The 14,107-nt window shown below is 34.3% G+C and overlaps 1 protein-coding gene across 2 annotated transcripts in view; it reads left to right on the top strand.

Annotated features, from left to right (window-relative positions):
* Positions 1-14,107, top strand: part of LOC114349390 (alpha-tocopherol transfer protein-like) — a 49,942-nt gene extending 35,835 nt beyond the window's left edge. For both annotated transcript variants that reach the window (XM_050646281.1, XM_050646280.1), the window contains exons 5-7: positions 6,505-6,615; positions 8,794-8,944; positions 13,421-14,107. In XM_050646281.1, coding sequence (XP_050502238.1) covers positions 6,505-6,615; positions 8,794-8,944; positions 13,421-13,470 — 312 coding nt within the window. In that variant the 3' untranslated portion in view covers positions 13,471-14,107. The remainder of the gene's footprint in view (positions 1-6,504; positions 6,616-8,793; positions 8,945-13,420) is intronic.

Raw genomic sequence — 14,107 nt, 5'->3', positions numbered from 1 at the left:
CGGCTCTTATCGGAGCCTTCATCGGAAGGAACGTAGGCACTGTTCTCCATATTTTAACTGATTCGTATCGAGAGGTTTTCCCACCCATTGCAACTGAAGTGATGATAGTAGGTGGCTAGCGCCATCTGGCATTGAAAGACGAAGTAGTTTTCAATCCTAATAGTAAATTATTAATATTGAAAATATTACTAAAATATTTTTAAATTGAAAACTTATTGGTACACTTTCCTGGTGACACCTCCAAGACTTCTACAATTTGCAAGTCAAATGGATGCTGCAGTGAAGAGGAGAGGGAAGGATTTCTACACTATGCAATTCACATCCCCCGTCTGCAGCTGGTAAAGTTCCAACGGAAAATGCACCTAGTTACTCTACGGAGTAATACGACTATAAAATAAAAATGTATACAATTTTTATTCAGTTGCAATGCGAAGGCAAAACAATATTACTTTTCAATTAGAATACGGAGTGCAGTCCAGTCCCTTGAATCGCGATTTTCGGCTCTTATTGCAGCCTTCATCGGAAAGAACGTAGGCACTGTTCTCCATATTTTAACTGATTCGCATCAAGAGGTTTTCCCACCCATTGCAACTAAAGTGATGATAGTAGGTGGCTAGCGCCATCTGGCATTGAAAGACGAAGTAGTTTTCAATCCTAATAGTAAATTATTAATATTGAAAATATTAAAAATATTACTAAAAGATTTTTAAATTGAAAACTTATTGGTACACTTTCCTGGTGACACCTCCAAGACTTCTACAATTTGCAAGTCAAATGGATGCTGCAGTGAAGACGAGAGGGAAGGATTTCTACACTATGCAATTCACATCCCCCGTCTGCAGCTGGTAAAGTTCCAACGGAAAATGCACCTAGTTACTCTACGGAGTAATACGACTAAAAAATAAAAATGTATACCATTTTTATTCAGTTGCAATGCGAAGGCAAAACAATCTTACTTTTTCTTAAATAGTTTTACTTTCGTCAGCACTTTGTATCATTTCCAAATTATATTGTTGATAATTGACCAATTTGTATCTAAACTAATTATCCACATGTGTGAATATAATAACAAATAAATTCGTGCTATCTACTGGGCGATATTATTATATTGTTCAATATCTGAGATTAATTCTGAATATTTGGTATTGGACACCAGGTTCTGAGGTTCTTTAACCAGGATGTTCTTCTTCTTCCTGGACCTCGCTTTCTAAATATTTTTCTTTACATGATGACTTGTAGAAGGCCATAATATCCTGGTTCATATCCCATATGATGTGTTAGACGTATTTCAACTTTCAAGAGTTGATGTTGGTCGATACCTCTCGGTTCTGCTTCATTCTTTTGAGGAGCTCGTCATTTGTAACTCGGTCAGTTCGCGAGATCTTAAGTATTTTCCGATATAGCCACATCTCAAACGCTTCTCAAAATTTTCTGTACATATCTTCGTCCAAGGTCCACGATTCAACACAATAAAAAAGACAGAGAATACGTAGCGTCGCATCATTCTTACTTTTTTACCAAGAGGAAGGTTGTGGCTTTAAAGAAAGCCTCCATCCGGTTATAGGTGGATCTAGCTTTTCCTATGCGCGCTCTTATGTTCTGGTTGTTGGTCCATTCTTCACATTTATGGTGCGGAGGTAGTTATAATTCGTCACTCTTTCTACTGGGGATTGGTTGAATTAGAGTTGACATTTTTTGTAGTTGAAATGAACCCTAATAACACAAAATATTCCAGGAATGTTCCTAGAAGGTACACACAGGACATTAAAAACATTCCTGGAATGTCCCCAAAAGCACACGAACGTCCCTGGAAAGTCCCAGGAAAGTGCTGTGTCAGCATTTTAAACATTCCTTAATGTCTTGTTGGAACATTCCATGAATGTATATTGTTTAGACTGAATGAACCCTAATAACACAAAATATTCCAGGAATGTTCCTAGAAGGTACACACAGGACATTAAAAACATTCCTGGAATGTCCCCAAAAGCACACGAACGTCCCTGGAAAGTCCCAGGAAAGTGCTGTGTCAGCATTTTAAACATTCCTTAATGTCTTGTTGGAACATTCCATGAATGTATATTGTTTAGACTGAATGTCTTGTTGAAACATTCCATGAATGTTCTTAGGACATTCAAAGTATATTTTTTAGACATTCTCTGAAATATATCGTCAGTGATGTGACAATACCTCCTATATGTTTTTTCATGAGTTTTGCAGGAGACGAAAAACATTTTTTACGGTCACCTCCTATTTTCATACGTAAGTTTTGACTTGTTTTGTAGTAAATAGATAGTTGAATTTACTACAAACCAAATCAAAAAATATATGAAAACACGAGGTGACCCAAACAAGTTTTTCGTCTCCTACAAAATTCATGAAAAAACATATAGGAGGTATTGTCACATCACCGACGATATACCAGAAGTACAGTAGGAAAAATGAAAGAATACCCATGAACGAACATATAAAACACGCTGTATTTTCCTGTCACCGTGTCACACAAAAAACTGGTCAGCACAAGTACATGTAATAATTATTGTTACTTGCACTGGACAATTTTCTTTGTGACACGGTGACAGGAAAATACAGCGTGTTTTATATGTTCATTCATGGGTATTCTTTCATTTTTCCGACTGTATATGTAGCCATACCAAATAATACATCCTTGATAAATATAAACATTTTTATTGCACAAAATCTTATCATATATTTTTTCCATAATCATCACTACGATGACGATTCATTGTATTGAATTGTTCATTAGAATTACAATCTGGTCATAACTCTGACCAATGAGCAATTTTAATTTAACCTAAATTACTACTGTTCCTTAAAATGAAGAGTTTACCCATAGCGTCTCTTATCTAATCTAACAGGCACACAAGCACTATGCTCTGCTTTTCTAACCGCACTATTCTAACATACACATGCACACAAGCATTATGCTCTGCTTTTCACTATCACTCAAACTATGTAGTTCAAAAGGCTTTGTCCTCTTCAATCTTCTAGTTTGCCCAGTAGTATCCAGGAGCTGGATTTCCTCAATATTCTTGTAGGTACTTACCAAGTTGTTGCTTGTGACTTCCAACTTTACTCCAACTTTAAAAACAAATCCAGCTGTAAAATATTTATGTGCCTGAAGGCTTTTGTATGCTTTCATCTATAATATCTATATCTATATCTATATCACTTTATGGTAAAATCCAATTCTGACTGAATTGTATATGGATCTAAATCCCCAATTATTTGCAGCTTCAATAAATATCTAAAGCAATAAAAGAAATAATGTTATTGCTTGCAAAATTCATCAATATTGATAAATATCAGAGAAAAATGAACATTGATAAAAATTGTTTGCCCTACCTTTCTCCAAACATCTGGTGTCTCCATTCCAATAATAATTTCCTTAAATAATCACTTTGCAGTGTGGTAAAGTTATAAAGTTCACAAAATACAGCAAACGAAATCCAAATGAATCCAAAATATGACGATAAACAGTGAAATGATGAAATGAAATGATATTACAAACATAACCTCTGTAACCTGTATGCCATGCTAACCAGAACCAGAAGTCACGTGGTTTGGATTGCCTAAATACATATACACGCGCAGCAAATTTGAAAATGAATGCAAATTGAATAGTAAATGGCCTCTCTTGAAATATAGGACATTGGTAGTATGTTCATAGAATGTCTTGTGGTAACATTCCACGAATAACTTAATCAGATATTCACCGAATGTTCCTTGAATGTCCAGTACATTCAAACATTAATAGAACTTTGATAGTACATTCCTGGAATGTTTTGTGTTGTTAGGGAAGGATTTCGAGATGTACTAGATTTGTAATCAGTTAGTATTATTATTAGTCAAAGATAGTATGGTTCTTTTCATGAGCATTTTTCAGTGCGTCACAAATGATAGAAAAAAGGTTAGTCCGTGATAAATACACATTTATGACATTTATTCTAACATGACATTTTAGTTAAATCTGACAGTTGTCACATTTTATTTGCAATTTGGTATAAAAACAAATCAATTTTGTTTATTGCATTTATAAAATGGTATTTTCTTTGATTTGTATAGTCTTATAAATTGTACAGATTAAATTTTTTTTATATAGAATAATATAATATTATTTAATATTATATTATTAGCGCCATCTATTGACAACTAGATTCAATGTTATAAATGTCACCGACGAAATGTAATCAGCGACGTGCGTTTTTTTCTGTCACATACAATTTAATGCGTTAGAGAGAAATCGAAAAACTGTGACGTACTGAAAAATGCTCATGAAAAGAACCATATTATTATTTTGTAATAATTTTGTTCTGGGTTCATTGCTGTAAGTTCTTTGTTTTATTGGAAGGGAAAGATGTCATGAGACTGAATAGCTCATGAATGTAAAGTCCTGTGTCATAGACCACTTGAAGTGATTGTTGACAGAGCGATGACACAGGACATGGGCACAAGGCTTCATGGCAGAGAAGTACTTCTTGAAACTCCTGAACCTCCCGTACATCTCTGTTGTTACACATTTTCTCGAAATGGTTGTTACGAACACTTATTACACCTTTTACCAAATGCCGGACACTTTCGGAACTCATGAGCACGACCACATTTCCCTCACTGACTATTTTTCCTTGAGTTTTTCTCTTGTTCCCATCTTCCGTTTCTTCCAGCATTAAAGTTGTTATTTGAAGCTTCTTCCCTTGTCATTTGATTACCATTTCCCTCTTTTACAGAATGAATATTCAGTGTTTGACTTGACTGAACTTCTTTGAACTGACTTTTTGAAATTTCATCTACATATATCTACTGCCATCATATGACATAAAATCATAAAAAAATGTGGTCTATTTTGGTATGTGGTTTAGAGCTGTTCTCTTCAAGATAGGAAACAAGACAAACGAACGAAAATTTATTCACCTGATTCGAAACCCTGAGTTATAATAATTATTATTCTTCGGTTACCGAAACTTAATAACAAGCCTTATCGCTAAGCAACTCATTATACATTATCAAGATCTTTTTAATGTAACAGTATTAGACTAAGAGCCGCTATAGGTGAAATTTCTTAATCATTTTAGGCACGATGGGACCCTATAACTTAAATAGTAGAACCTAAAAGAAAACGTTTGAACACTGTGTCGTCACTTTTCAGTAGTACATGCGTCGACAGTGGCGCATCAAACTTTCCACTTATGGACGGGATAAATAAATTAAAAGTTAACAGAACTTACTAACAGAATTAAATTTTTTTATTTTTTTAAGTTCTATGTGATTAACACATAGGATTCATCGTGATTTTAACCCACCACCCCCCTTCCCCCTGCCCCCACCATCAAAAACTTCATTTTTCGTTTTTATTTTTTTTGGTGGGATGCAATCAATTTTAAAATTTCAAAAAATTCACACGCATAGTTGAGGCTTTTATAAAATATGCCTATTTTTTATAGACCCATAGGTAGAGTGTACACAACCTCAAAAAATTAAAAGAAATTTTTTTTTTCAAAAAAGCGTATAACTTTTTTTGAGGAATAGCTGCAGGTCTAATTTTTTCTTAATCTTGTGTGTTTTATCAAACACTATATTTTAAATTGTTTTTGTAGATTTTTCCGTAAGTCTCCCCACCTTCAAATATCCGAAAAACTGTTTTTGGGGGGTTTTGGGGGATTTTCCCTATTTTATAGACTTCATAATATATCAAATCAATTTTGTTTTTATAGGTTATATGTAACTTGAAGTAACTGAGTTCTTTAGAATATTTAAAAATCAGAAAAACACGTTCAAACCCCCCAAAACCCCCTTAAAAAACAGTTTTTTGGATTTTTGAAGGTGACTAACGTTACAGAAAAATCTGAAAAAAATTAGAAATATAGTGTTTGATAAAATACACAAGATTAAGAAAAAATTAGATCTGCAGCTATCTCCAAAAAAAGTTATATACTTTAAAAAAAAAAATTTAAAATTTTTTTGAGGTTATGTACATTCAACCTACAGGTTTATAAAAAATAGACGTGTTTTATAAAAGTCTTAACTATGCGTGTAAATTTTTTGAAATTTTAAAATTGATTGCATCCCACCAAAAAAAAATCGAAAAATAAAGTTTTTGATGGTGGGGGCAGGGAGAAGGGGGTGGTGGGTTAAAATTACGATGAATCTTATGTCCTAATCACATAAAACTTAAAAAAATGAAAAAAATTAAATTCTGGTAATGAGGGAGGGTATTTTTTAATTTATGTATCCCGTCCATAAGTGGAAAGTTTGATGCGCCACTGTCGACGCATGTGCCACTGAAAAGTGACGGCACAGTGTTCAAACGTTTTCTTTTAGGTTCTACTATTTAAGTTATAGGGTCCCGTCGTGCCTAAAATGATTAAGAATTTTCACCTACAGCGGCTCTTAGTCTATATCGCCCAGATGGTATCGCCACAGACAAAATCGCAATATAGCTCGATGATATAATAGGACAAATAGGATAATTATTAAATATTTTTTTAGGAATGTGTGGCAGTGCGATTAAAAGGAATTCATATTATTAATCAACCTTTTATATTCAACATGGGTTTCAAAATATTTAAACCATTTTTAGGCGAGAGAATAAAAAACCTGGTAAGTACTATAATATCATGTTTTAAAATGTGAATAATTCTTGTTTGCCAACGAGAATGTTTCCCTTCGTACTCCATCGGAGTAAACATGTAAATAAAAATGAATAACCATTTTCAATTTCGTTGCAACACGAAACTACAGCCGCATTATATTCTAGTTCAACCAGAGAGTACAGCAACCCAGGCAACCAAACGACGTTTTTATAACGTAGATAACACGTCATAAAAATGACCAATTAACGTGTTTCTATGACGTAGTACTGACGTTGCAAATCACGTGTATTTGTCTCATCGATTTGACGTCATAATTGTGACGATTTTAAAACGTAATCGTATCTACGTTTTTTTCACGTCGGTAAAATCACGTCTTTAATACTTTCAAAAAGTGACCTCTTTCAGATGTTTCAAAATAGTATAAAAATAGGTACATAACATGAAACCTATAGGCCTACGTACCATGTGTCGAAGATATAAGTACTACCACTTGTTTAAGATCGCTTGTGCGCTAGGCTAGAAGCATAATTGATTCTGCATGATTGTACCAGCCCTCACATTTTAGAATTTTCACTAGTTATATATACCTACTTACTGTGTCAAAACTGAAAAAACATATATATGAAACTAATAAATAATTTATTAACAAGTTATCCAGCATACTAATATCTTAATTTAACGCTGTCTTAATATCTTCATTTAACGCTTAATTAAAAACAAATAAACATAACCTCAAATAGTTGTCAAGAAGAATTACTGCATTAAACTAACTCACTGAGCAAAACACATAAAAATCGCTTAATTTACACGTTTCTTCAACTAAAGATCTAAATGAAAAGTCTTATATTAGGTTTGTTCCAACACGACCAGAACCGTCACGAAACGGTAACGCTCCTGCGCAATAAACAAAATCCGTTCCAACAAAAATATGATCGTCATCGGATCGTCCTTCCCACTGTTCCAACAAGAATTGTGATCTTTTGGTGACGGTTTCGTGATGATCATTTCAGTAATCGGGCAATAGGGTTTTTCATTGATTGTTCATTTGTTTCGAGCTTCTGTCATGTGTCACAGAATATTATCATATCTACAGCATACGTCTTTGGTTTTTATCATTGGATATACCAACAACAATATACATATTGATAGATAAATCAGTTATGTCAGGTAACCGTTCCAACATCGGTTTCCAAATTACCGTCATGGGACGATAACTGGGCGATACAATTACGAACATGCGCACAACAAACGGTACAAGTAGTTTCGTGACGGTTTCTGGACCGTCCAAAAGTTCATGTTGGAACAAACCTTTTATCACACAAGGCACAAACCACGTAAACAATAAATGAGAAATTTATCATGAACATTTAGCGTTATCTATACCTAAACGAAATTGTTTGGAGTCAATACAAACAAGCAAGCTCCTCCCAATTTTGTGACGTCAGACTTAGGCTGTCTGAAATTAAAACGTTTTTTAAACGTAATTTTAACGTCATTAATCTTACGTATTTAAAATCACCTACAAAAGACGTCTATATGACGTAGTGTTCAAACACGTGTTATATTCAACCAAAAACTGACGTTTCCTCAACGTTATATGACGTCACTTGGTTGCCTGGGAAGCACCTCTACCGGTTTCAAAACTTTAGTCTCTCATCAGGAGGCACATATGCTGCTCTCTTTGACCCAACCAGGACAAACCCCGGCGTGCAGTCACGGATTGCAACGAAAGAAATGGCAGGGATGCCCTAGCGGCAACTGCTAGCAAAACACTAAGTTTTAAATCTAATAGCACATAAAATAACATTAAAAATATTACTCTACATCCCACCAGATTGAAAGCAATGGGAACCTCCTCTGGTTACACCTCCGAGGCTTCTAAAATTTGCAAGCTATAACGGATGCTGAGACTAAAGAAGATGAGGGAATTTTACAATTTATAATTCACATCCCATCTGCTCAGCGCGGTAAAGGAATTTTGGAACTTGGAACTTATAAGGCGACTCCTTCTTTGGCTCTGGTGTCCTTCGCAAAACCACTGTACTATATAAAATGTAGTACTGTACTATACTATATTATGTACCACTGTACTATATTATAAAATATAATAATAAACCAAAAATATACGTATAATAATATCAAAAATTTGCAAAATATATTTAATGTACTATTTTCTTTCTTTTAGTTATTTTTTCATGGTCAAAACCGACAACTTCTGCTAGAACACATTTCACCTGAGGCTCTACCACCACAATATGGTGGAACTGCAGAAATTCCAGATTATCCCGGTACTTTATTCTCGGATATGCTGTTTCATTACGAAGAAGACTTTCAATGTAAGTATAAAAATATATTCCCATTTTAAGAAAATAATAACACATATAAGGGAAAGTTACACGAAAAAAAAAAAGATTAAAATTTGTGTTGTTGTTTTGAACGAGTTATTCAGTGAAACCTTTCGATTTTACTGAAGTTATTCTTTAATATGAATTCATTCTTCTTCGAATTCTTCTATGCAACTACATCTCAAACCCCTCTATCATTGATTCCTCAGGTTGATCTATCATTCTTCAGGGTCCAGGTGCCAAGTAACTTTCTCTTCAATCCTGACACCCCGGAGGGAGTGTAGTGGCCAACGTGATGTCGTGTATTGTCCGTCTCCAACGATCGCTGTCTCTGGTCATTTCTTTTAACTCATGCATAGGTCTTTTGCACATTCCTGTAATTTGATCGATTCATATTGTTGGGGATCTTCGTCGTGATCTTCGGCCTACCACCTTCCCTTGTAAAATGAGTCTTCCCATGTTTTCTGTGTTTGCTCTCATAACATATACAAAGTATTTTAATTGTTGGAGATGGACTTTACTGGAGAGTCCTTGGCTAACTTTTAGCTGTCTTAAAATTGAATTATTTGTCCTACGATCGGTTCAAGGAATTCGTAGCATTTACCTCCAACAGAACATTTCGGTGAACTTGAAAAAGGATGGGAATTCAATAGAACTATCCATAATCTCTTCATAGATTTCCGATAAGCGTACGATAGCATTAAAAGGGATCAGATGTGAAATGCAATGGCAGAACTTTCAGTTCCAAAAAAACTTATCCAGCTTGTTAGGATATGTGTAAATTGCTGTAGATCCAGAGTACGGATAGGTAACAAACTCTCAGAATCGTTCGAAATAAGTAGTGGTCTGAAACAAGGAGATGAGCTGTCACCTCTCCTTTTAATATAATCCTGGAGGAAGCAGTAACAAAGCACACATTAGAACAGAATTACTGACAGTAAATGGACCAATGGATATAGCATACGCGGATGCTATTGACATTGTGGGAAACACAGTCACCAATGTGAAGGGGACTTTCAATAAATTGGAGGTAGAGGCAAAGAAAACTGGTTTAAGGGTAAATGAAGAGAAAACCAAATACATGTGCATCAACAGACAAAAGGGACGAAATAGAATAGGGCAAAATGTTACGATAGACCCATATAACTTTGAAAGAGTGGAGAGTTTTAAATACCTCGGAGCAAAAATCAATGCAGATAACGATATCACGGAAGAGATTAAAGGGAAATACAGGCAGCAAACAGATGTATGTATACCCTGCACAATACTATTAAATATAAGATCCTAACACGAGCATCAAAGATCAGAATATATAAAACTTAGATCGGTGTTCATGTATGGGTGTGAGACGTGGACTATGACCAAAGCAATTTAAAGAAAACTTAGATGTTTTGAGAGAAAAATCCTCAGACGAATCATTGGACTTTATAGCAACCAATACCGAATGAGAACAAATGCTGAGGTCAAGCAGATGTATAGGGCGAGTGACATAGTCCAAGAAATTAAATCTCAGCGTCTGCTGGCCATGTCCGTAGACTCCCCAATAACCGCCTTGCCAAGCTGATCTGGGAGGAAGCCCCCACAAGAAGAAGGCCCTTAGGACGCCCACGGATGCGATGGAGAGACAATATGGTCAGGTTTAAGAACAATGGGGCTACCCACGGACCCAAATATCATGGACGACCGTTCGAGATGGAAGCGAGTTATGCAGTCAACCACCCCGGGTTGTGGTGCTACCAGAAGAAGAAGAAGAAGAAGAAGAAGAAGAAGAAGAAGAAGAAGAAGAAGAAGAAGAAGAAGAAGAAGAAGAAGGAGAAGAAGAAGAAGAAGAAGAAGAAGAAGAAGAAGAAGAAGAAGAAAAAGAAAAAGAAAAAGAAAAAGAAAAAGAAAAAGGAAAAGAAAAAGAAAAAGAAAAAGAAAAAGAAAAAGAAAAAGAAAAAGGAAAAGAAAAAGAAAAAGAAAAAGAAAAAGAAAAAGAAAAGAAAAGAAAAGATAAAGAAGAAGAAGAAGAAGAAGAAGAAGAAGAAGAAGAAGAAGAAGAAGAAGAAGAAGAAGAACATTTCGGTGGCGTCTATTTTTTTTCTTTGCGATTGTCTCAGATCTAAATATTCCTCTTCTTCAGGTGCCATCTCCGCTACGGAGGTTGGCAATCATCATAGCTATTTTAATTTTTGAGGCAGTAGCTCTAAATAGTTGTTTTGAGCTGCATCCAAACCATTCTCTCAGGTTCTTCAACCATGAAATTCGTCTTCTTCCGATGCTTCTTCTGCCATCTATCTTTCCCTGCATTATGAGTTGTAGGATGCCATACTTCTCGCCCCGCATCACATGTCCGAGATACTGTAGCTTCTTTTCTTTAATTGTAAGTTCAACTTCCTTCTCTTTACCTATTCTTCTCAGTACTTCATTGTTTGTAAATCTATCTACCCAGGAAACCCTCATAATACCCTTCTATAGGTCCACATTTCAAAGGCGTTAAGTCGTCTTATTGTCTCTACATTTAACGTCCATGATTCCACTCCATATTATAGAACACTGTAGACGTAACATTTTGTTAGGCGTACTTTAAGAGCTAATGTTAAATCTTTGCTACATAGGACCTTTTTCATTTTTATAAAATTAGAACGTGCTTTTTCGAATCTGACTTTTATTTCTGCAGTGTAGTCATTATTTTCTGTTATAAGTGTTCCTAGGTAAGTGTACTTTTTTACTCTTTCGATCTGCTGGCCCTCTACTATCAAGATTTCGTTAATATTATATCTAAATATTAGATCCGATTAATAGATCTAAATATTCCCAAAGCCAAACAGTCTCTCATAAATTCGATAAATGTTTAGACGATGTATCCATTTTCTTATAATTGAGTTCTAATCAAACATGGCGAACTAAATAATCAAAAAGGTGTCGCTCAGTTGCCACTGAACTTTGTAAACCTCACCAAATAACAATAGTGTAATGTCTGTATCATTGTTTAATTTAAATAATGTGTCGATGACATGTCTTGATTATATTTAGGTATGTCAAGTTCAAGCATTAGGTCAATACCAGGGAGGTATCCAGGATAATTATTGTGCAGTTTAATTTTTATCAAGAAAATCGTTGAAAGTGCAACAAATTAAACTTTTTAGAAAATTATATTTAAAACAAATAGCGAAACAGTATTCAATAAGAGTAGAAAAATATCAGAAATTACCAATAATAATTCCTAAATAAAATTTATAGCGGGGAAGAGAAAAAAAAAGACGAACATAATTTTCTCCAATAATGTAGAAACCACAAAAAAGATAATAATTTTATTGAGCAGTTCAATACTATATTATGCAACGAGCATTTAATGGTGGTCATTATGAAGCGAGTATGAGGGATACGAAACGAGCCGTCTAGCGGCGAGTTTCGTATAGAGTACGAGTTTCATAATGATAATTAAATGCAAGTTGTATACACGATTTTTTCTATGATCATTCACAACAAAAAATATCTTCAAATTTATTAATTTTGTAACCCAGACAAATTATTGTCTCGGTCACTGCGCGTGTGCCACCTTCATCGCGAATGCCATATCGCGATTCTATTGGTTAAAAATCTGTATCGTAATGAAAATCTGTATCATAATGAAGTTCATTATGATACAGGTGGTGAAAGCATAATTAATATATTATAGTATGAGAGTAGAAAAACATTATTATTATTAAGTTACAATTAAATATGCCAAATCAAATTGTGGAACAATAAGCAGTTCTATAAAAGAACTTTCAAGTCTATTTTTAAAAATATTTAACACTAGTTTTTTTTGGCGAAAAAATAATTTTTGGCGAAGATGCTGTAGATTAACATTATTACACGATTATTTAAGAAGAGATAGAATAAAAGAATGATGAAGGTAGAGACAACCTAAACGGATACGATAGAGAGAAAACAACTTTACTGGTACAGACACATGAGCAGAATGAATCATGAGAGATTACCGATTAAAACCTGAAAATGGGCCCCAAAAAGAAGAAGGAAAAAAGGAAGACCAAAGAAGTCTTGGGAAAAAGGGATCAATATAGCCATAAACAGAAGAAATATAGAAATAGATTCATGGCAAAACAGAAAACAATGGCGTTCGAATTGCGATAAACGGCCTAGGATGCTGTAAAACAGTCGCTATATGTATGTATGTATGTGTGTTTAACACTAGTTGTTGCCTATATGGTGTCTTGATTCAAATTATTCCAGATATTAAATATTCTATTTGGCAAGAAGTTCACCCTGGACCCTGCTATGGTCTGTTCCCTCTTTTTTGTAATTTTTAATGGTTGCCTCTTAATCTTTTAACTTCTTTAACTTGATTTAAAGTAAATATTATGTGTAGGTTCCCAAAATTATATTTCAAAATACGGAGGGACATATTTAATATAATAACTTTAAGCTGAACATTTTCAGTTTCACCAAAAATAACTTTACTGATGATAATTTCTTTTGCAGTATACAACACTTATGGTTATAAATCAGCACAGAAGAAAATAGAGCAATAGTTTAGAAAATAAGAACACAGAGACTTTACAAACCTTACACCTTTATACCAGATTTTCCTTCAATTATCTTAATCTCATGGTGTTTTCTGGCACTACTACATAGTATTATACGATCCTAATACTGGGACTAAGTACCATAAAAGATGCATCCAAAATAAAAGCAATGGAAATAAATTGTTGGCGTAGATATTGCTAAATCACTAGAATATTTAAAGTTAGTACCCTTTCAGACTAAGACACTGGTGTCTGACACCGGTGTCCGCCACCGGTGCAGTGTTCAATTGCAGCAAAGCATTGTTGAGTTACTAAAATCAACCAGACACTCAAAGTGGCTCATCTGTAGTCGTTCATTTAAAACAATGCTTTTCTGCAATTTGGCGGACACGGGTGTCAGACATCAGTGTCAAAAGTACCAGTACTAATATTCAAAAAGAGTGTTATATCGCAAATCGAAAATTGTATTTTTATATGCTGGTATGCATCTAATATCCAATAGTCTGCTTAGATATATCAATGTACCAAGTAAGAAACAGAAAACACTGTAAAAATGAATGTCTGTATGTTCTTAAATTTATTTTTAAATGATAGACAATTGTAATTATTTTTTAAAATAAAGTATTTTTATATTTATACAAAA

The sequence above is a fragment of the Diabrotica virgifera genome, chromosome 3, assembly GCF_917563875.1.
Source record: "Diabrotica virgifera virgifera chromosome 3, PGI_DIABVI_V3a".
In the NCBI taxonomy this organism is placed as follows: Eukaryota; Metazoa; Arthropoda; class Insecta; order Coleoptera; family Chrysomelidae; genus Diabrotica; species Diabrotica virgifera.
The sequence above is the reverse complement of the archived record's forward strand: the minus strand, read 5'-3'. Positions and strand labels throughout refer to the sequence as shown.